A 22759-nucleotide genomic window follows, 5' to 3' on the forward strand; every position below is an offset into this window, starting at 1 on the left:
GTCATCATCAGGGCTGGTTTCCGATTAGAAATCCAACAAGTTTGTTATCGAGGTTTTAGTTCTCCTGTGGCAGCTGTGCCTGCAGGTGGACACTGCTGCGGCAGTTTCCCTGCTAAATGCCAAAGCATATTCAGACCTCGGCTCCCCTACACCACTGCCAGTAAACAAGTGTCTACGGTGATACAGTAAACAGCAAATCCCCTTGCTTGGTCAAATCACAGCTGACATTAGATACAGATCAGTAACTCAGCCTATTACTTTTTGTTGTTGACAATGCTGGTTCAGCAAACCTTTTCACGTTTTATGCCTTTCAGATCTTTGGCTTTTCACTCAGGAACTCCATCCAGTTGGTATCTGCTGATGTCCCCTTTCACTCATTGGAATCTCTGTTCTCTGAATTTCATGATATATTTGCGGAAGGCCTAGGGTGTGCCACAGACTGTTAAGCCCATATAACCTTGAAGCAGCTTGTTCTAGGTTTTTTCTGCTTGGCAGATTCCGATGGGCCTCCACTCACAAGTCAAGGAGGAGCTGGACCAGCTTGTGTCTCTTGGGTTGTGGTTCCCAGTTCCTCTACTGCATGGGGGTACACCCATTGTTATTGTGATGAAACCTTCTGGGAAACTGTGACTTTGTGGAGATTTTAAGGTCACCCTGAGTTCACGTCAACACACACTCATTGCCGCATCTGGAAGTGATGTTCACATGCTTAGCAGGGATCCATTATCCAGAATGAGATTTTCACTCTGCAGCGGAGTGTGCTCTGATATGAAACTTCCTGGCAGATTAAAACTGTGTGCCGGACCGAGACTCGAACTCGGGACCTTTGCCTTTCGCAGGCAAGTGCTCTTCCAACTGAGCTACCCAAGCAGGACTCAAGCCCCGTCCTCACAGCTTTACTTCTGCCCCCAGGCTGTGGCTAAGCCATGTCTCCGCAATATCCTTTCTTTTAGGAGTGCTAGTTCTGCATGGTTCGCAGGAGAGCCTCTGTTAAGTTTCAATAGTACCCGTGTCGCCAAGGCCACAGCATCTGATCCTGTCCTCAAGCAGGTGATCTGCTTCATCCAGCAGGGTTGGCCATCTTGTCCTCTGGACTGTGCTTCTGATCCATTTTGTAACCACTTTGTCTTGTATCATCATTTCTCAGTATCATACAGGGTCCTCCTCCTCTCTACGGACGACTTAGCTCCCAGGATGGTCATTTCCGAGAGTCTGCCGCTGGAGGTCTTACAACTGTCGCACATAGGTCTCTGTGATGTTTCTAGCACCAAAGCCTTGGTTCCCAGACATGAGTACTGGCCTGGCATTGACCAGGGGCCAGAGCATTTGGTTGCTGCGTGTCCCCAGTGTTTTACCTATGACTCCGGCAGTCCAGCCCTGGAAATGCATCCATGTGGATTTTGCAGGTCTGCTTCTAAATGTCTTATGGCTGATTGACATCGACGCATTTTCGTGTTTTCCACACGTGGTCTGGTGCTCCTCGGCCACTACCGAAGTTACTATTCAGCCTCTTCGCAAACTTTTTTTCTGTGGAGGGTCTCTCTGTCATTTCCATTTCTCACAATGTGCCCCAGTTCCAGTCCCAGACATTTTGTGCCTTCTGTGTGAGTTCAGGCATGCACCACATTCGCTCCCTTCCCTTTCACCCCCATTCTATTCAAGAGGCCAAGTGCATGGTTCACACCTTTAACACCCAGATTAAAAAATATCTGCAGGTCTTCCCCAGTGAGAAGGTGCTAGTGTTCTTTCTGACAGCCTACCGGATGACTCCTATTGGTTCCCTTAGCCCTGCTGAGCTTTTTCATGCGTGCCAGCAGTGGATGCTGCACCAGGGACAATGGTCTGGGCACACGGTTTTGAGGCACCCCAAGTGGTTACCAGCAGCCACCGTGTGTCAGAACGGCAGCCATGTCTACACTCTCTGAACAGGATACTGGGACATCTGGCACCATCAAACCCAGCTCAGAGTTTGGGTGGGCACCCAAGACTCACACCCAGCCCGCCTCGCCCTCAGTCATATGTTGACATTCAGCCTGTGTGTCTCAGACTAGAAGGGCAACGACTCTGTGGCAGTGTTTTACTGTACCAGTATTCTTTAAGTAATGAAGTGTTGTGTCTGTTACTATATGTGTATTCTTGTAGTCAGAATATGGACACCCTGGAGAAGGATGACTAGAGCACATTGGATATGGGCTATAATCAGATGCCAGCCTCTGCTAAAACTGCATTATGTAAAATGGTAGAGCATCTGGAAGGACCAGAAAGACTAGAAATGGAGAAATTGCTAATCAACTTTGAGGGTTTACTTTACCCCTAGGGCTCTTTCCTGGCAACACCCATAACACAACATGAATCCCAGCAGGAAATGAAGCATCTGCACATTGTAAACTGTATAATATAGCTCAGCATTTACAACTGATTACAGTAAATTTCATTAACTAGCAGCTAGCCAATGGAATAACAGAGTAGAGCACTAGTCCAAGGGGGAAACTGCTTTAGTCACGCCCAAAACACCAACACATGGTTCTCATAAATATAGATTCTGCTGTGACAATCAACATCTTAACAGTCAGACAATAACCAACACATATCCCATACCCAATATCATGGAGACCATTGATGATTTGGACCATGTCAGTACTTCTATATCACAGATTTAAGGAATAGATATCATCAGTTAGAGGTCGTATGAGAGGAAGGACTGAAGAGAGCAATGTTGGTCTCCTTGGGTCATTATCAATACTGGAGGATACCTTTTGAGTTAAAGAATGCACTCACAACATTTCAGTGGTTGCAGACAGGAGTATTGAGAAGCTTGAAAAATCGGGAGAGCTCAGTGTATCTCAATGACATAATTGTGTTCTTGTGGGATATGAAAGAGCATATGCAATGGCTGAGAGAAGTTCTTAAATAGTTACATGCCACAAACACTATTTTAGAAAAATGTCATTTTGCTGTAGAGGAAGCAGGAAGCTTAGGTCACGTAATTAGCAAAGAAGGGGTGTTGACAGACCCAAGGTTTGTAGAAGGAATTCAGAATTTCAGGTTCCTAAGTCTAGTAAGGAGTTACAATTGTTTTTATGGTCCTCCAATTATTACGGGCAATTTGTGAATGTAACTGTTGAAAAAAGGTGTGAAAGTCAAGTGGACGAAGTACTATGACACAGCCTTCAATGGATTTGCCAGACTATCAGAAAGAGTCTGTACTATCACATGACACTTCCAATTAGGCACTAGGATGAGTTTTTAATCATGTGGTAAATGACAAAGAACATCCTGTGGCTTGTGCTTCACTACAACTGCATAAAGTGGAAAAGAACTATTCCATGACAGAGAAGGAGATGCTCAGCTTCATATATGTAGTCACATTTTTTTGGGTTTATTTGTATGGGAAAAAATTCAAAGCAGTGACCAATCATGCAGCTCTAAAGTGTTTATGGGGTTTGAAGGAATCTTCTAGCAGGCTCACGAGGTTGGCACCGAGGGTGAGAGAATTTGATTATGAAGCTGTGCCTCGGATGGGTAAAAAGTATGGAAATGTTGATAGGTCAAGCAGAAAGGTAGCAGTAGTGCAGGCACTAGGACATGGCCTTGCTGAATAGCAAGCAGCACAGACCGCTGACTGCAAGCTGTGCATGAGGCAACCACAGTTCAGAACGTATGACAGCTTGTTACGTAAGACAACTAGGTTATGGATACACTTAGGGGTGCCAGCTATGTCGAGAGAAATATATGACCACATGCTATCTGGGCATGGACATCAGGGGGCAGCAAACCAGAGAATAGCAGAATGGTACTATTGCAAGAGGAGGAAGGAAGACACGGCCCAACATGCAAAGAATTGTGTTCCATGTGCACAGTGAGTGAACCTGAGCCATAAGCAAATACTATTACAAAGGTTACTAGAAGCAACAAAATCACCATTTGAAATGATAGGGATGGATGTCCTACATCCACTACACACAGAAAGTGGCTACACAAGTAGTGGGGGCTGTGTGGAAGGGACTGGGCTTTTTTTTTTAGGTCAGAAGGTGTCAGGGAACCAGATAAAGGGCATCCATCGAATAGGGGACAAGTAAAACACAGTAAGTTAGTTGTATAAACAATCAGTATTGTACTTGTAAATTGTCATAGCTGTGTTGGGAAAGAACCAGAGCTCCAAGTCCTAATAGAAAACACTGAAGCTCAAATAGTTACAGGTGCAGCCGGAAATAAGTTCAGCTGAAATTTTTTCAAATGATCTAACAGGGTTCAGAAAGCATAGATTAAATACAGTTGGTAGTGGGGTATTTATTGCTGTCAGAAGTAGTTTGCCTTGTAGTGAAATTGAAGTAGATACTTCCTGCGAAATAGTATGGGTAGAGGTTATACTTGACAATCTGATTAAATTATTAATTGTATTGTTTTACCGAATCAGAAGATACAGTTGCTGAACAGTTCAAAGAAAACTTGAGTCTCATTTCAAATACGTACCCCACTCGTACAGTTACAGTCAGTGGCGACTTCAATCTACCCACAATATGCTGTAAAAATAATACATTTAAAGCAGGCAGCAGGCATAAAACATTATCCAAAATTGTACTGAATGCTTTCTCAGAAAATTATTTTGAAGAATTAGTTCATGAGCCCACTCGAAGTGTAAATGGTTGTGAAAGCATACTCTACCTCTTAGCAATAAATAATCCTGGACAAATAGTGAGTATCATGACAAATACAGGGATTAGCGACAACAAGGCAGTTGCTGCTAGGCTGATATCTATTTAAAAAAGCTCATAAAAATGCTCTTAATGCTGTTTTAAGAGACAGTCTTCACTCCTTCCAATCTGATCACGTAAGAGTAGAAAAGTTGTGGAATGATTTCAGAGAGACAGTATCGACAGCAACTGAGAGATGTATACCACATAAATTAATAAGCGATGGTACTGATCCCCCATGGTACACGAAACGGGCCAGATTGCTGTTACAGAAGCAGCGAAAAAAGCATGCCAAATTTAAAAGAATGCAAAATCCCCAAGACTGGCAAAGTTTTAAAGACGTTCGAAATATAGCTCGTACTTCAATGCGAGAGCTTTTAATAAATTCCGTAACGAAATTCTGTCTCGAAATCTGGCAGAAAACCCGAAGAGATTTTGGTCCTACATAAAGCACACCAGTGGCAAACACAATCAATACCTTCCCTGCGCCATAACAACGGTGAAGTCACAGATAATAGTGCCACTAAAGCAGAGTTATTAAACACAGTTTTCCGAAACTCCTTCACCAAAGAAGATGAAGTAAATATTCCTGAATTCTAATCAAGAACAACTGCCAAGATGAGAAACACAGAAGCACATATCCTTGGTGTCGCAAAGCAGCTTAAATCACTTTTTAAAGGCAAGGTTTCTGGTCCAGATTGTATACCAGTCAGGTTTCTCTCAAAGTATGCTGATACAATAGCTCCATATTTAACAATTATATACAACCACTTGCTCACAGAAAGATCCATACCTAAAGACGGGAAAATTGATCAAGTCACACCAATACCCAAAAAAGGGAAGTAGGCGTAATTTGTTGAATTACAGGCCCATATCACAAACGTTGATTTGCAGTAGGGTTTTGGAATATGTATTGTATTAGAACATTATGAAGTACCTCAAAGAAACCGATTTATAGACAAATAGTCAGCACGGATTCAGAAAATATCGTTCTTGCAAAACACAACTAGCTCTTTATACTCATGAAGTAATGAGTGCTATCAACAGGCGATGTCAAACTGATTCCATATTTTTAGATTTCCAGAAGGCTTTGGACACCGTTCCTCACAAGTGTCTTCTAACCAAACTGCGTGCCTATGGAATATCGCCTCAGTTGTGCAACTGGATTTGTGATTTCCTGTCAGAAAGGTCACAGTTTGTAGTAATAGACGGAAAGTCATTGAGTAAAACAGAAGTAATATCCGGCATTCCCCAAGGCAGTGTTATAGGCCCTCTATTGTTCCTGATCTATATTAACGCTATAGGAAACAATATTAGTAGCCGTATTAGATTGTTTGCAGATGGTGCAATCATTTACCATCTTGTAAAGTCATCAGATGACCAAAACGAATTGCAAAATGATTTAGATAAGATATCTGTATGGTGCGAAAAGTAGCAATTGACCCTGAATAAAGAAAAGTGTGAAGTTTTTCACATGAGTACTAAGGGCTGTAAATTCAACTAAATACTTAGGGATTACAATTACAAACAAACTAAATTGGAACGACCACATAGATAATGTGGGTACAGCAAACCGAAGACTGCGATTCATTGGCAGAACACTTAGAAGGTACAACATGTCTACTAAAGAGACTGCTTACACCACACTTGTCTGCCCTATTCTGGAATATTACTGTGCAGTGTGGGATACGCATTAGGTGGGACTGATGGATGACATCGGAAAAGTTCAAAGAAGGGCAGCACGTTTTGTACTATCGTGAAACAGGGGACATAGTGCCACAGACGTGATACATGAAATGGAGTGGCAATCATTAAAGCAAAGGTGTGTTTCGTTGCAAAGGGATCTTCTCATGAAATTTCAATCACCAGTTTTCTCCTCCGATTGCAAAAACGTTCTGTTGGCACCCACCTACATAGGGAGAAGTGATCATCACAATAAAATAAAAGAAATCAGGGCTCGCACAGAAAAATTTAAGTGCTCATATTTCCTGTGCGCCGTTCGAGAGTGGAACGTTAGAGAGACAACTTGAAGGTGGTTCACTGAACCCTCTGCCAAGGACTTTATTGTGAAAAGCAGAGTGATCATGTGGATGTAGATGTAGACGGTATGTGGAAATCACCAACCTGAAACAATAGTCAACTACAGTGACACAAGCTATGGTTAATAATGGGTTTCTGAAGCTTGGTATATTTGATACAATAATCACAGATCAAATGACTAATGTCATGTCGTACTTGATGAAACAGTTTTGTCATTTGCTATGGATTTATAAATTAAGAACTAGTCTGCTGCACCCACAAACTAATGGCAGAATTGAATGCGTGCGTTGTACTATTGGCAAGGTGGTGAGTTACAATGTACACTCTCATCATGATGACTGGGACATGTACCTACCATTTGTCATGGCAGCTTACTATTCAAAGGCTCAGAGTGGTACTGGGCTGTCCTCTTATGTGGTGGTGTATGCAAGAAAGATGCCCACAATGTTGGAACAATCAGACCAAAGATTGTTAAGGACGGGGAACCAGTTGGTAATTACACAAAGACACTAAGGAAAGTATGGAAGCATATGCAGAGAGCGAATACCAGAGCCATGGAACAGCAAGAGGTTGCGGTAAGGTGCACACTGAAATTACCACAGTACACGGTAGGACAATCAGTAGTGTTGTCAACTGCTTATACTCATCAAGGTAAAACAACAAAGTTTGTCGCTAGGTACCTGGGACCATACCATGTGATGGGGACATCATCAGTCAATGTTAAGCTTCAGCTGCCAACTTGAACATGGTTCATGTTGGTGAACGACGACCATTTCAAGGTGCTCCAGATCCATGGCCCCTCAGATCAACAGCCAAGGCAGAGATAATGGGCAAAGGATGTGATAAAGAGGGTGAGTGCAAAGTTGTTATGTGATCTATGCAGGCAATACAATAAAGGTTAACGCCAAGGACATGAGGCATAATGTGGATATTTCATGGTACATTTTAGTATTTGTTACGGGGTTAGGTAATATTAAGGGTTCTCAGATTGGTGTGCACAAGGAATGAGGGCAAAGGAGATCCTAGTCGCGGCATTGTTCCACCTCTTCTCCAAAGATGGAGCGGAGGCACTGCAAGATCAGAGTCTAGATAACAGTGTGCTGTTTACCACACAAGAGGATGTGGTTCTCACCAGTTACTCGATGCTGTAAATAGTTTTCAATGCATATAGGAGATGAGAAATGAGGTGAGGAGATTAGAGGATGTGTCTGCAGTATTTTGGTGTGAAACAAAGTAGTATGGGTGGAATATGATGGGTTGCACAAATCTTACAAGCAACTATGGGAACAGATGTGACAAGCAACAGGCATGGTGCCATGCACCTTACAGCAACACAGGAGAGTTAGTTTGGACAGTGGGAGAAGGATACCCAAAACAGTGTTTGGAACTACAAATAAAAGTGACATCACAGAGATAACTGACACCATGCAAAGATTGAAACAAATGGCAAAGGGGAAAATGCCAGTTGCCGAGTGGCATATCACGCATTTGACAAATTTGGAGCAGAAGATGCTGAACAATATACGTGCATTATGGAAAATAATGCCTACGGTGATAGAATATCCAAAGTCATCAGTCGAAATTGTGAATCATGATCTAGGAACTATACAGACTCAAATGGATGCATTGGAATCGAGAATAATGACCACAAGACTGCTACAGCTGTTGGCCAACAGTATCTGGGACATGAGGGAGGTAATCAGAAATTTTCAAGAACACATTCATCATGTCGTACAAGGACAGCTTAGTTCTGAGTCTTTTGCACCAAAGCAGTACCTGGTTGGGGTGCAGAAGGAGTTGCCAACCAAGTTGGAACTCATTGCAGAGCTGTGCAAGCAAAAATTACCCTTGTGCTACCATGGAGCAACAGCGGAAGTCAGAAAGGACCAAGCATGACTATACGTACTGGTTTGATTTCTGGTTGGCAGTGGACATGCACAGTTCAGGTGTCCCATTATTTTTGCTTATCTATTAAGGAGGAGGACCTTGGGAAAGCTTGTACAGTTCAGGACAGGAGAAATCTTGCCGATATTGGAGGATGGGGATAAGCATACAGTAATGGCAGTGCAAGAACTTCAGCCCTCTCAGAGGGAAAGGATTACAATCTGCCCATGCCAAGTGATCCAGACTGGCATGGACATGAAGTTCAGCAGTGACTAGGCAAAACAGACAGCAAGGATTGTCCATGGGAGCCTCAACCTTACTTCCAGCAAGGAAGGGTACACCAGATCTATTCCCTGTGTGACACTTTAGTGTTGTATGAGCATGATAGACTCACAGCGGTCATGAGACTGGAATTGCATACTAGTGGGTTATTAAGTAACGGGACTGCTCGTGATATAATGAGACCAACATTCCACCTGTTGGTCGCTATTACATGGATCTCCATATTGAACGGAGCATAGCCAAAGCTGTACCGTCCAGAGAATCCAATGGGAATGTTCCCAACACAAAATCTGACCTATCTCAATAATGCCTTGAGACCTGACCTAATCATCTCCCTGAACCAACTCATGACAATCCACAAAGGGCGTATTGTGGCAGAACAGATGCTACAGCACGTGCAGCATTAAGCAGTATCAGGAGAAACAATCATATGATAGTGACCTTCAGTGTCACAATATATGGCATCCTAGTAGCTCTTGACTCCATTTTCTGCAACCTTCATCTATGTAAGGTGGAGCACTGCATGATCAAGCAACTGACGGTAGTACAGTTCCAAGTTAACTGGATCACCAATTGTGTACGAGTGACAGGAAACGAAATGGTGAGAGTGAATACTGGACTGTGTGCGAGTGTAATAACATGAGTAGTATTAAGGAATGTGTTCTCCAGTATTTACGATGTCACAAAGCACTATTGGGCACAGCTTGGGGCTCTTGGTAATGCAAGGAGAGAGATGCAATGGTGGCATAACTAAGAGCAAGAAGGCAATTGCAGTTGTAAGTTAGCAAGAGAGAAAATATAAAGTACTAGTGGCAAAGGAAGACTTGGGATACAAGTGGAGTATACCCATTGAATTGAAGATATATAAACAGGCAGAATACGGCACTGTGGTCGGCAATGCCTATATAAGACAACAAGTACCTGGCACAGTTGTTACATCGATTACTGCTGCTACAATGGCAGGTTATCAAGATTTAAGATAGTTTGAACACGGTGTTACAGCCAGTGAATGAACGATGGGAAACAGAATCTCTGAGGTAGCGATGAACTGGAGATTTTCCCATACAACCATTTCACGAGTGTACCATGAATTATCAGGAATTCGGCAAATCAAATCTCTGACATCGCTACGGCTGGAAAATGACCCTGCAAGAACGGGGCCAATGACGGATGAAGAGAATTGTTCAACGTGACAGGGGTGTTACCCTTCCACAAATTGCTGCGGATTTTAATGCTGGTCCACCAACAAGTGTAAGCGTACAACCCGTTCAACTAAACACCTTCAATAAGTGTTTTTGGAGCCGATGGTCCACTCATGTACCCTTGATGACTGCACAACACAAAGCCTTACGCCTTGCCTGGGCCTGTCAACACCAACATTGGACTATTGATGACTGGAAACATTCTGCCAGGTCAGATGGGTCTCATTTCAAATTTTATCATGCAGATGGATAACCTCGTGAATCCATGGACCATTCATGTCAGCAGGGAGTGTTCAAGCCGGTGGATGCTCTGTAATGGTGTGGGACACATGCAGTTGGAGTGATATGGAACCCCTCTTATATATGGGACATGTACGAAAGTATCCTGTCTGATCCCTTGCATCCATTCATGTCCACTGTGCATTCCAACAGACTTGGGCAATTCCAGCAGGACATGCGACGCTCCACATGTCCAGAATAGCTACAGAGTGGCTCCAGGAACACACTTCTGAGTTTAAACACTACCTCTTGTCACCAAACTCACCAGACACGAACAATACTGAGCGTATCTGGGATGCCTTGCAATGTGCTGTTTAGAAGATATCTCCACCCCTAGTCCTCTCAAAGATTTATGGACAGCCCTGCAGGATTTATGGTGTCAATTCCCTCCTGCACTACTTGAGACTTTAGTAGAGTCCAAGCCATGTCATGATGGGGCACTTCTGCATGCTTGCGGGGGTGTACAGATATTAGGCAGGTTTGCCAGTTTCTTTGGCTCTACAGTGTATAAATGTAGGAGAGGGTACGTAATGTAGTGCCATCCCTCTTTTTCGAGCATTACCACAGAAACTAGCAGTCAGCCACAGCAAAGGAAGGCAGACACAGCAGTGGAAGGAGGAGACTAATGGGCCGACATGGCAGTTGCTGCACTGGGGCTGTTTAGACACAAGGGGCGGACTAGGCGAAGCACCACAACAATGCAACACAGGAGTAAAAGAGAGCTCTTGTAGGATGAGCCAAGAAGTTTCTACATCCCAGGCCGTAGATTTGTTATTCCAAGCATGGCTGGAAACATCACATCAGTACAACAAGTGGGCTGTAAATGATTATATCATTAGTTTCAACAGAGGCATCAGAAGTCCCTCTCCAAATATACAAAAGGTCTCACTGAGGCCTTCACAGACTGAAATTACCCACCCAACCTTGTACAGAAACAGATCTCCCATGCCTTGAATTTCCAGTCAACTACCACTTCCCAGGTACCAACTGTCCAGCTACAAAGGAGCCCCCCCCCCCCCCCCCCCCCCTTCCTCACCCATGTCGCAGTACCATCCAGGACTGGAGCAACCGAATCACATTCTCTGCCTGTCTTTCATCTACCTCTCATTGTGTCCTGAAGTAAGAAATATCCTACCCACCACCTTTCTCACCTCTCCCACAGTGGCATTCTGCCCCCCCCCCCCCCCCCCCCAAAAAAACCTACGCAGTATCCTTGTTCATCCCTATTCCATGCCACCAACATCCCTTTGCCTCACAGTTCATGTCCCTGCAATAGACTTAGATGCAATATCTGTCTTATACATCCTCCACAGCCACCTACTCCAGTCCAGTCACAGGCATCTGCTACCCCATCAGAGGTGCGGCTATCTCTGAAAGCAGTCATGGGATCTAAAAATTAAGCTGCAACTACTAGGTTGCTTTCTGCGTGGGCATGATGACTAACAGGTTGTCTGACCACATGAATGGCTATGGACAAATTGTGACAAGAGGCAGCTCAGCCACCCAGTTGCTGAACATACTGCCCAACACAACATGCTTCATTTCAATGGCTGCTTCACAGTCTGCGCCATATGGATTCCTTCCTATCAACACAAGCATTTCTGAACTGCACAGGTGGGAACTCTCCCTGCAATATAACATATGTTTCTGTAACCTCCTCTGGCCTCAACCTTCGCTAGTCTCTGTCCTCTACTTGCCTGCCACCTTCCCTGCTCTCACTCCAGCACAACACAGCCTTCTACTCCACCAGTGTACCCACTACTTCTCTCCACTTTCTCCTTTTCTGACCCCCCTCCAATTGTCCCTAGCAGCCCTACCCTGTTCCCATCACAGATGCACGAGTAGTGCCAAGTCATCCTCCTTGGGCTCGGTAGTTGTCCACCAGCAGACTGCTGCCTGGCCAATTCCAGCAGTGCCCAGACTCCTGCCCTGAAGGGCTCCAGAACGAGACTCAGGCACTACAGCAGTCCACCCCCCTGTGCTGGTGTTGGCATCACATCCTGTCACTTCCTGGGCAAGTTCCACTGGAGTCAACATTCCTGGGCACCAACAACACAGTGTAGTAACCATCCGCTCAGTGCCGCCAAGAGCCGTCCTTGCCACATGCTGCGAGGATATGTGGCTGCTGCCTCCACTGATATGCAACTAGTACAGTCGAATGAGTGCTAATGAAATGTTTTAAATTTTGATGATGTCTGTCTGGGGTACAAACAGCCAACTTCCATGATCTCTCCACATTGTCATGACCCAACCCTATGCAGAAGTGGTTATACCCACAACCACTTTATACGAAAAATTTGGGTAACAGCACGAAATGTACCAAAGTGGAATACCTCCACTCCTGATATAATTACTACATTTTTTTTCCGCTCTCTGTTCGTTCCATAAATAATACATGCATTGTGCAGATTCTAATTATTATCCAAATAACTTTTTAAAACCTTATCATTCAGTGCACTGTTTACAGGCCGCTTATAATAACATCATAAATAGTTCACACAAGATCACTGTATTTAAATATTCAAAATTTGTAATATGTCAAGGCAGAGGCATTTGAAAATTCATCCTGATAGTAATTATTTGTTCTTTAATCGGCACACCTTATCTGAGAGCCTTCAATTTCTTCCTCCCAAAGATCATTTTGTCTTTTCTGGAAACCATGCAGTCAAAAAGTTGTCCTCTTTTTAGAACGCAATCCTTTCAAAAATCCATTATTATAGTATTGTATCTTGTTTTTCTTCTGACACCAAAAATGTATAATTTTACTAGAATATGTCAGTTAATGAAATATTTCAATGAGAAAGATTGAGTTACCAGAGAAATCTTGACAGGCTTTACTACATTCCAGGAATGCCATTGATTATTCAAAACTTCTGTTACATAAAAGAGAACCTGTGGCACTAATTTATGGCTATGTAGCCAACTGTTAACTAAAATAAATTCTCTGCATAACCTATGTATGCATTCTTAACTTAGCTGGTGCTGCACACCATATCACAGACAGTCCATGTTTAGGGTTAACATGTACATTTCCATGTCAACAATCAACTGTTTCAAGTCAGTCCTGTTTGTGTTTTCATAGAGTAATGTTTTACAGCCAGTCACCAATGAGTTTCTACAATCGCTTGTGTAACATTTTAATTGGAAATTTATGGAGTATTTAGCACAAATTAATGCCAACTCTTCAAAGTCTATGAGAGTTTACTGCTCTGTATTATCACAAGAGTTTGTTTACTACATGAAATGTCACTATCTTTGATAAAGACAGATGAAATAGATGTACGTTAACTTTGGTGGAGTTTTGAAAAATTATTTAAAGTTCACCTGAAGGTTCTAGAAATCAAAAATTGACAGGTCATTAAACTTCCAAGTAGAAGTATTGTGGAGGACATGCAAACTACAGACAATGAGAGTCAAAAGGAGATAGTTGCCTAAGGAAAGATTTTAAAAACTAAATACCAGCACACAATACAAAAAGCTATGGACTTAGCAAACAGTTCAAAGAAAATAACAGGCTGCTTGTAGTTACCAATACAGATTTGCTAACCAGAAGAAAAAAGTTTGTCCTTTCTTATGTTGCCAATATATGTTAATACAAACTGCAAGGACACTTACATTTTGGTAATCTTATAAGTGAAAATAGTAACTCACCATTGAGACAGAAGGTCTTGTAACACTAAGCCTTCCTTGATTCCGTGATTCACGTAACGTGAGCAATATCACTTGACCATCTTCACTCAAAATTACAACATGAGGATCAGCAGAAGAAGCATGTACTATAGGAGAACCTAAATCCAATGGAATGTGCTGAATCTGATCTAAACCCTGAAGCAGCCGGACACCCATCTGTGAAACCTAATACAAATTGTACAAAAATAAATTATTATTTATTAACTTGTCTGAAAACAAAAAATAAAGGAATAAAAATATCCACTTATTGTATAACTGAGCACTACACACACACATACTGACAAAAACTAATTTCAACTGAAAGAAACATGTTACTAAGCTGTTCAAACAACTACATTCCACTACTTTTGTTCTTTGTACATTTTCTCATCTTGGGGACAAATGAATCAACCTTCTAACACATTTTGCACATTTCCACTCAACAATGTATTACAGAATAATACTCTGGGGGTAATTCATAACTTAGAAGCAAAATATTGATTGCACAAATGCGAGCAGAAGGAAGAATACATGGGCATCATCCACAGTCGTTTTGTAGGCAATCTTCAAAAAGTTTGGCATTTTAACTGCACCTTCTTCACTCATACACACACACACACACACACACACACACACACACACAAATATTACCAACAAAATGACCGTGGATGAAGATAACATATTATTTGCTACTGCCTGATTTTGTGCAATCAATATTTTCTTTCCAAGTGATGAGACCCCACCCGGTCCCCCCATGAATATTTTAGATATAGTAAAGGTGCAATTAAAATTTCAAAATAAGTTGTGTTGCTGCTTGTTGAACTCCCTTCTGTGATACTGACAGCTTTAGTAATTAGTAATAAATCTCATTTTTCTTCCAGTGTTGTAGGTATGTATATCACTATTGTTCCCAAATTGCAATGGATTATTTATGACAAATTGCATTTGTCAGTGGCACAGAAAGGAGTTCAATATGCAGCAACAAATTTTTTTTTATTATTTGCCTATTAATATAAAATATCTGACAGGTAGCAAAGCAAGTTTTAAATCCAACCTAAATTCATGGGAATGCTATGGAATAGGGGAAAGAGATGGGTGTGGGGCAGCTGCTATGAGAGATTGAGAACATGTGGGTTGTGGGATTGAAGGGTGTTCTAGCAATAATTCCCATATATGAAATTCAGAAAAGATATAGTTGAGGGAAGGATCCAGACAGCATGCATTTTGAAGCAACCACAGAAATCAAGCATTTTGTGTTCAATGACTTATTCTGTCACTAGGTGGCCAACTCTTCTCTGGGGCACAGTTTGGTAGTGGCCATTTGTTTTGTTTGATACCATTTAGAGAGAACTGTGTATAGTGATGTTTATGGTATGGCTGTTCCAATTTGGGGTGGTTTGGGTGACAGGTGGGGATGAAAAGTTTTTTTTGATCCAGAAAACCATTCCAATTAGATAAAAGATGTAAAGATGTTTGTGTAAAAACAATAGTATGAAAAGGATAGATTGCTGCTCACCAAATAGAGGAGATGTTGAGTTGTAGATACCCACAACAAAAAGACCACTAAATGTGTTGTGTAAGTTTTCAGTCAAGAGGCCTTCTTCTAAAGTAGACAACACACACCTACACCTACATTCCCACAAGCACAGCTCACATCTACACGACTGAGGCTGGTCTCGGTGACCAGAGACAGTGGTGTGTGTGTGTGTGTGTGTGTGTGTGTGTGTGTGTGTGTGTGTGTGTACCTAAGAACATGGCCTTTTGGATGAAAACTCACAGGTTTAGCAGCCTTTTTGTTGCGTCTGTCTCTAACTCAACATCTCTATATGATGAATAGCAATATAATCTTTTCACAATATTGTCATTATTCCATCCTACACTTTCCATTGTTTGCATAAAAATGTTTTACGTAGTCAGCATGTACAGAACTTTCCACTGTGTGCGCATTGGTCACTTATGCTTTGGCATTGCTGCTTGGTGGTGTTTTGGAAGGCAGAGAAAATGAGGTGCTGCCTACAATGACAACACCCCAAAACAGTTGAAGAAAGCTTAAGAGAAATGTCATCCATTCTCTTCTGTTCTGTTCTGGTGACATTCTGTGCTCGCACCTTGGTGACGTTCTGTGCTCACACCTCTCATTCTTACTCTGTACATTCATTCATCAAACCAGTACACGCACAGTGGAAAGTTCTCTACATGCTATCTATCTAAAACATTTTTATGTGAAAAATGCGAAGTCCAGGATGGAATAAAAATAATATTATGGAAAGGATATATTGCTCCTCACCATATAGAGAAGATGTTGATCTGATTAATAGGAGATATGTTCACCCAATGTTGTTATTGTTATACAAGGGCAACAAAATACAGAAAAGTTCATTGAAAAGCAGTTACATCATTTTGTAGAGTGAATATGACAAAGCTCTCTTCCAGCCCTCAACCTCCTGCAAGTGAGAAGTCACACAGCAAGAGTTGGTGGCACTGCACCGCAGGTCCACCTCATCAAAAGAATTTTGGAACGATGACCATACAACGAAACAGTTAAGGTAAAAGGTATTAACAACAGCAACAATGTGACAGATCGTTTGGAAGGTAACACATCTTCTACGATCAGTACAGCTACAGACCACCACCATTGCATTCCAGATAATGGGGTTGCTCCTTTGAGGATCGTTAGTGGGACCATTTATGGTCATTGATTCCATTCTGTATAGTAACCTGTCACAAAACAGGGTGTATACGCAGGCAAGAAAAAAAAAATTCCCGGATTTCCCAGTTAAAAATACACTTTCTCCCAGGTGAAAACACACTTTTCCCGTGTTAAGTGCTAGCATATTTTCTCTCGGAACTGCAAAACTCATCAATCTTTTGAATTGTTATGGTTTTATACATGGATGTAGAATTTCCCGGCACTTTAAAAGATGAAACTCAAGGAAAAAAGATGTTTTTTGGAAATATCTTTGATGTGCAGCAACATGAACACTGCGTATTTTCGTATTACGAAAGTACACACTGGAATTCCACCAAACACCGCATGTAACTTTCCGAATCATTGAAATCGAGATTGCAGTGCGCTTTTGTAAGCCAGTCATAGCTCATGGCATGTGATCTCACCAGCCAATGACAGCAGATATTCAGAGCATAGGACACGTGATGTAGTCAGCCAACAGCAACATCACTGTTAAGTAGCACAAACACACAAACATGGAAAGTTAATAGTTTAAATAAATATACAGTGCTGCTACAAGAAAAACAAAGCTTTCACATATAATATTGGTCTCTAAGGTTAGTAAGCTGCAAGAGAAGCTAAGCTTTCGCATATAATGTTGATATTTTTTTGCGCGTGTTACACTTTAACATATATCACACAAATGTGCCAGTAAAATGTTTAATAATGACATAAATGTCAGATCTTCAGGGTTCAAAATTCTTCTAAATGGCTCGTCATCAAAGAGTTGATTTTTAAATGAGAGTCAAACCCTCTGGGATTTAAGAAATTGATGTTACATTCTCGCACGTAGTTCGACTTCCGTAAAAGGATATTTACTTTGAAAGTAACCGCTTTTCAAAATGCCATTCGCAATATTTTCCCGCGACCTGTTAGAAATAGGACTGTATCAGCAGTTGCCAGAGAGCACAGATAACAGGCAACACCGCGTTTGCGCAGCTATCATGACGTAGGAAGCCCATAAGGGGAGTACATGTAAAACACTGAAAGATCATACGTTGTATCATAAAAGAAACAAGACATCAGAGGATACTCCAAAAACATCGGAATTTCGTGAAACATACTAAAATGTGCACATTTAATGTGCATATTTACAGTGCACATTCGTATGTCCAGATTCCCAATGAAGTAGACCTCGACCTGACATTAAGCTTTTCAGTGCGGTTTTCAGGATGTAAATTTTCTTGGAGCACTGGTACTGTATTATATCATGTTTGGTTCTTTATTATGGCAAAATGCCATACGTGCTAGAAGATGAAAACATGCATTTGAAATGCAATGAACAGTTGAAACTAGCAAGTACTGTGGAATTAAACATTTCGTTTCAAATACATTGTCTGCCTCTACAGAAAAGGTTAATAAAAGTCAAATTTCTTTAGCAAACAGACAAAAATAACTTCATTGTTCTGCAAGGCGATTAATGCTTGACTGTCAGAAAGATGGAAGTGAAATAAAATCTGAAACTAATAACATATTTTAGCCTTCCGTAATTATGTGAATGTATTTTAATTCACTTGATGGCTCCTGGCCACAGATATCCATTTTGTTTTCATTTGACGTGAGTGTAAACGAAGGGAAAACAGTAAAATAACTAAATGTAAACAAGGATCATGTGGAGACTACACACTTCCCCACTATAGCTCATACTGCTCTGCACACCAGCCCCGGATCAACGATATTTGCTTATCGGATCGAATTTTCTGAAATATGTTCATCTTGTAGCAAATGGGATTATTTGTAATCAGGCAGAACAAGAACTCTTCAGAAAATTTGCACTCTTTATTGCCTATTAGCTAATAACTTGCTGTTTTGTGTGACATAAAATTAAATATAGGAAAATATAGGATACATAAAACCAATAAAGACAAGAGACAAGAAAGAAAGTACACATTTCTTCAATCCTTAGCTCTTAGCATTTTTTCCTCTCTAATCTTACTACAGCTTTACATGGCGTGCTTTCCTTTCTGCGAAAGAATCTATTACCTCATCCAAGTTCGTTTTGCTACATGAAAAATCGAAATGTCGTTATCTAATACTGAAAAAGCTGTTAATACAAATAATACCCAAGACTGGTGTGGTTTCTCGATCTGATTACGTCAATTTTGTCACTGCCTGCTAGGTAAAACAAAATAGGCCTTTCTAATATTGTAGCAATTTTGTATCACACGCCAGATAAACGAGACTGTTTTGGCACAAATGGTCATTTTTATAACATGACAGAATATAATACACGATGTATCGATATTCAAAGCAAAAAGCTTTATGTTAGGAAATAGTTTCACATTTCATTCATACGCACCAGCTTCTCAAGCATGAGATTGAAAAGTAGTATTACGAAATTTTTCTATAAATTTGGAATCGTCTTACTGTTCCATAATTTGTGTGATGTCCCTGTTTCTTCTCCTTCCTTGTTCTAACAAACAATCTTGTCGTCACCAATTCTGTAGCTATTCCTGCCATTGTCAAAATTTGTTCACTAACCCTGCCATAATCACAGGTTATCCCGCGATTATTCTCCGGTTAGGCATTGTTACATGTTCGTACAACACGTTTTCTCCATTACTTCCAGAATAGAACTTAAGCGGGGACTGTAAAACTAGTCCTTACTAGAGTAGCGATGTGGCCTAAAATTTTCTGTCAAAATTTCATTTTCTTGGTTATACTGAGAAGATAATACATAATCTTTCTCACCTGTTATTCCTGGTAGTCGTTTATTTCCATTCTGGTAGTCTGAATCTATGGATTTCGCTAGTAATTATAACAACGGTGATCATTCGCTAACCCAATCAACCACATAATCAGACAGCGATTGGCATTCATCCATTTGGCTTTACTCCACTCCGCTGATATAGCCCCGTCCCCTTTCTCTGCGGAAAGTTTATTTCTAGATGCGACGAGAATTCACCTGACAGAGACATCACGTACACTATGCACGCATTCAGAAATAACTTAAAATGTGTTCAAAAATGTTCAAAAACCAACAGGGATGCGTTTCAAAATCATATGAACAATCGATAGACCAACGTGCGCTGGATGCTAGGTGCTTTGTAAAACAAGTTTTTTTTCCCTCAAGAATATGAATTTGGCGCCCTCTTTTCCCGGTAGCATCTAGCTGCTTGCACAGCCAACAGCCACATTCCCGTAGTCAGGAGCGGGAGAATTTACTCCTCATACGTGACTCAACTGCGCATGCGCATGCGCACCCTGAGCCCGCTCGTAACTGCTAAAACGAATCTAATGTAAACAGTTGTGACTTCACACTCATCGGAGGCAGTTTGTTTGTATTAAACATTGCATAGTCTTCCTAAAGCCTTTGACACATTTTGCTGTTGGCAGATGCTTGCATGAACACTGTGGGTCGTTGCTGTATACGGCGCATTTCCTTTGCAATGTAAGTTATTTTCGTTTTTTTCTCTCGTTTATGTTTTATTGTTGAAGTATTATTCTGCAGTAGCAGGATACAGTAATATGCTTTGTTAGCATATCGGTTCTTACCAGTCAAAATTACAAAAATTTAACAGAAAAATTATCTGAAATTCTAAAAAATTCCCGGGTTTTTCCCGGTTTTCTCCCGTATGAAATAATTCCCGGGTTTTTCCCGGATCTCCCGGGTTGTATACACCTTGCAAAATTAAGGCATGCAGCATTGTCCTCAGTGATCAAAAGTTACACGTTTTGTAAGTGAAATAGGTATAAGCAGTAATGTTTGTAACATGTACTTTTTGTTGGACTATAGTGAATATTTTTGATGACATGTTCACATTTCTGCACATTTCACTGAACTTCTTGTTCAGTTCAAACTTGCTTACTGTGAAGCACACCACTTTCTAGCTGATAACAAATAATGACCCAGAATTTGATAAGTTAGAAAGCACTAATGGTATTCTTCTTCTGCAGAAGGAGCACTGTCATCTCAGATTGCAAAAATATGTACCATGTTTTCATATTCTGCATTAGTAAAAACAAATGGAATTTTTAATGACAACTTGCACAGTGAAATGTTTATACGATGCTTCAGCCTGAGGCCCTCACAATAATTTACAATCATATAGTTGCAACAAGCAAATATTAATTGAGTTGTGAGTTCAACAGCTTGTGTGTGTTGTTATTTTCAAATATTTCCTCCACGTATTTTTGGTTAAGTGTATGGTTTTTATGATGTTTCTAAACTGTTCTCAATTGCTTACATTATATTATGTGATTCCCAGTTTTTAATAACTATTTCTGTTTTAATGATCCATTTTATCCTGTTTTTGCTAGTGTTTGCTGTCTCGAATATTTGTCTTCTGAGCATGTTCTTGTTCATCCTGTGGACATGTTCATTAAAAGATTTATCCTTATTTCTCTAAAGCTGCCCATTATTGTTTTTGTCAGTAGATCTCTCTCAACAGGTTCTTTATCCAAATTCATTCACAAAAAACTGGTCTGAATATCCTCCTGAGAATTTTTCTTTCTGTTCAATTTCTCTTATTTTTGTCTGACCATGAATCACCATGGTTTCTGCAGTGTAGAGTGCTTCGAGTAATGCCTTAGTTTTGCACTGAGAGAGAGATTCTTCTACTGTAGTAACTTCAGTGGGCTTATATGCTTTTTGTAATTCCGAGATTCTTTCTTAACTGGCTATTGTTTTCAGTCCTGGAGGTTGAATAATCTCTCCTAGATACTTGAAGCGTGTAACTTATGACAGTTCCCCACACCAAGTTATAAATGGGAAATTATCTGCAAGCTTCCTTTCCATGTAAGGAGTTTCCTCGTGGGAGATTTATAGGGTAGTTTTGTATGAGATTTCATGAAGTGTCTCCAGAGCAAGTTTGGTTTCTCCTCTATTGTTTGCTAGAATAACGAAGTTGTCTGCGGAAGCTAGACATATCACATTGTTTCTCTGCTCATTTTTAATCTCTCTTTAATTTATTTTCCACTATCTTCTCAATTTTCTGTAGCGTTATCTGAAATAGCAAGAGGGAGAGTGCATCTCCTTGACAAACATCGGTGTCGTTTTAAAATGCTTCTGAGGTTTGTACCATGAATTTAATTTCAGATGTAGTATCTGATAATGTCTGCTAGATAGTTTCCCTTGTTTTCCTGTCGATTTTGAATTCCTTTGAAGTATGGATTAATGTCTGCCTATCTATTAAATCATAAGCATTTGTGAAGTTGGCAAAAGCTACCACAGTATTTCTACATCATCTTATTTGCAAAACTGTCTGTAAGTTTCATATATCTTCTATACAAGATTGCCATTTGCAAAATTCTGTCTGACTCTCCCAATTAAGGAATCTGCTTGTTCTTCCTGCCAATTTTGTACACAGTGTGATGTAGTGAAATCCCTCTGTAATTTGGATCAGTTTTATCTCCTTTTCTGTGAAAAAAGTAATTACTAAACACTTCGAGTCTGCAGGTATTTGTTCAGTTTCCAGATGTTTGATATAATTCTGTGAGTTGCTTGTGTGAGATTACTTCATTTAATTTCTATATTTTTGCTCTGATTCGATCGTCCCCAGGTGACATGTTATTTTTCAAAGAACTAGTTATTTCCTTAATTTTCTCAACAGACACTGATTTTGGTACCCCCACCCCCCCATCCTCCCCCTTTTTTCTTTTTTAATTTTTTTTTCTTTTTCAAAAACCTAGTTTTTCCACCATGGGTTTGCAGCTGAGAAGAAGAGTACTTGACTAAAATTTGACAATCTTTTTAGTATTGGTTTCCGGTGTTACATTGGGCCTGTGAAAGCACAGATTAGGTGGCTGATATCCTGTCAAGTTTTCTTTGAAAATTTTGTAAATGTTTCTGGTGTTGTTCTTGATACGGTCTCATTCAATTTCTCTAATCCAGTTTATATCATATCTTTCCTTTATCTTTCTACTGTCTTGGATGATCTTTTCTGTATCTTTAAAAATTCCAGCCATTTTTCTGGGGTTTTATTGCTACTGGAGGTTATCTATGCTTGTATTTTCTTTTCTATTGCCCAACAACAGGCAAC

At 40.7% G+C, this 22759-nt stretch overlaps 1 protein-coding gene across 3 annotated transcripts in view; it reads right to left on the reverse strand.

Annotated features, from left to right (window-relative positions):
• Nucleotides 1-22759, reverse strand: part of LOC126457766 (cleavage and polyadenylation specificity factor subunit 1) — a 296801-nt gene that overhangs the window by 158585 nt on the left and 115457 nt on the right. For all 3 annotated transcript variants that reach the window (XM_050094330.1, XM_050094331.1, XM_050094332.1), the window contains one exon: nt 14033-14236. In XM_050094330.1, the coding sequence (XP_049950287.1) occupies nt 14033-14236 (204 nt within the window). The remainder of the gene's footprint in view (nt 1-14032; nt 14237-22759) is intronic.

Source organism: Schistocerca serialis, chromosome 2 (genome assembly GCF_023864345.2).
Source record: "Schistocerca serialis cubense isolate TAMUIC-IGC-003099 chromosome 2, iqSchSeri2.2, whole genome shotgun sequence".
Lineage (NCBI taxonomy): Eukaryota > Metazoa > Arthropoda > Insecta > Orthoptera > Acrididae > Schistocerca > Schistocerca serialis.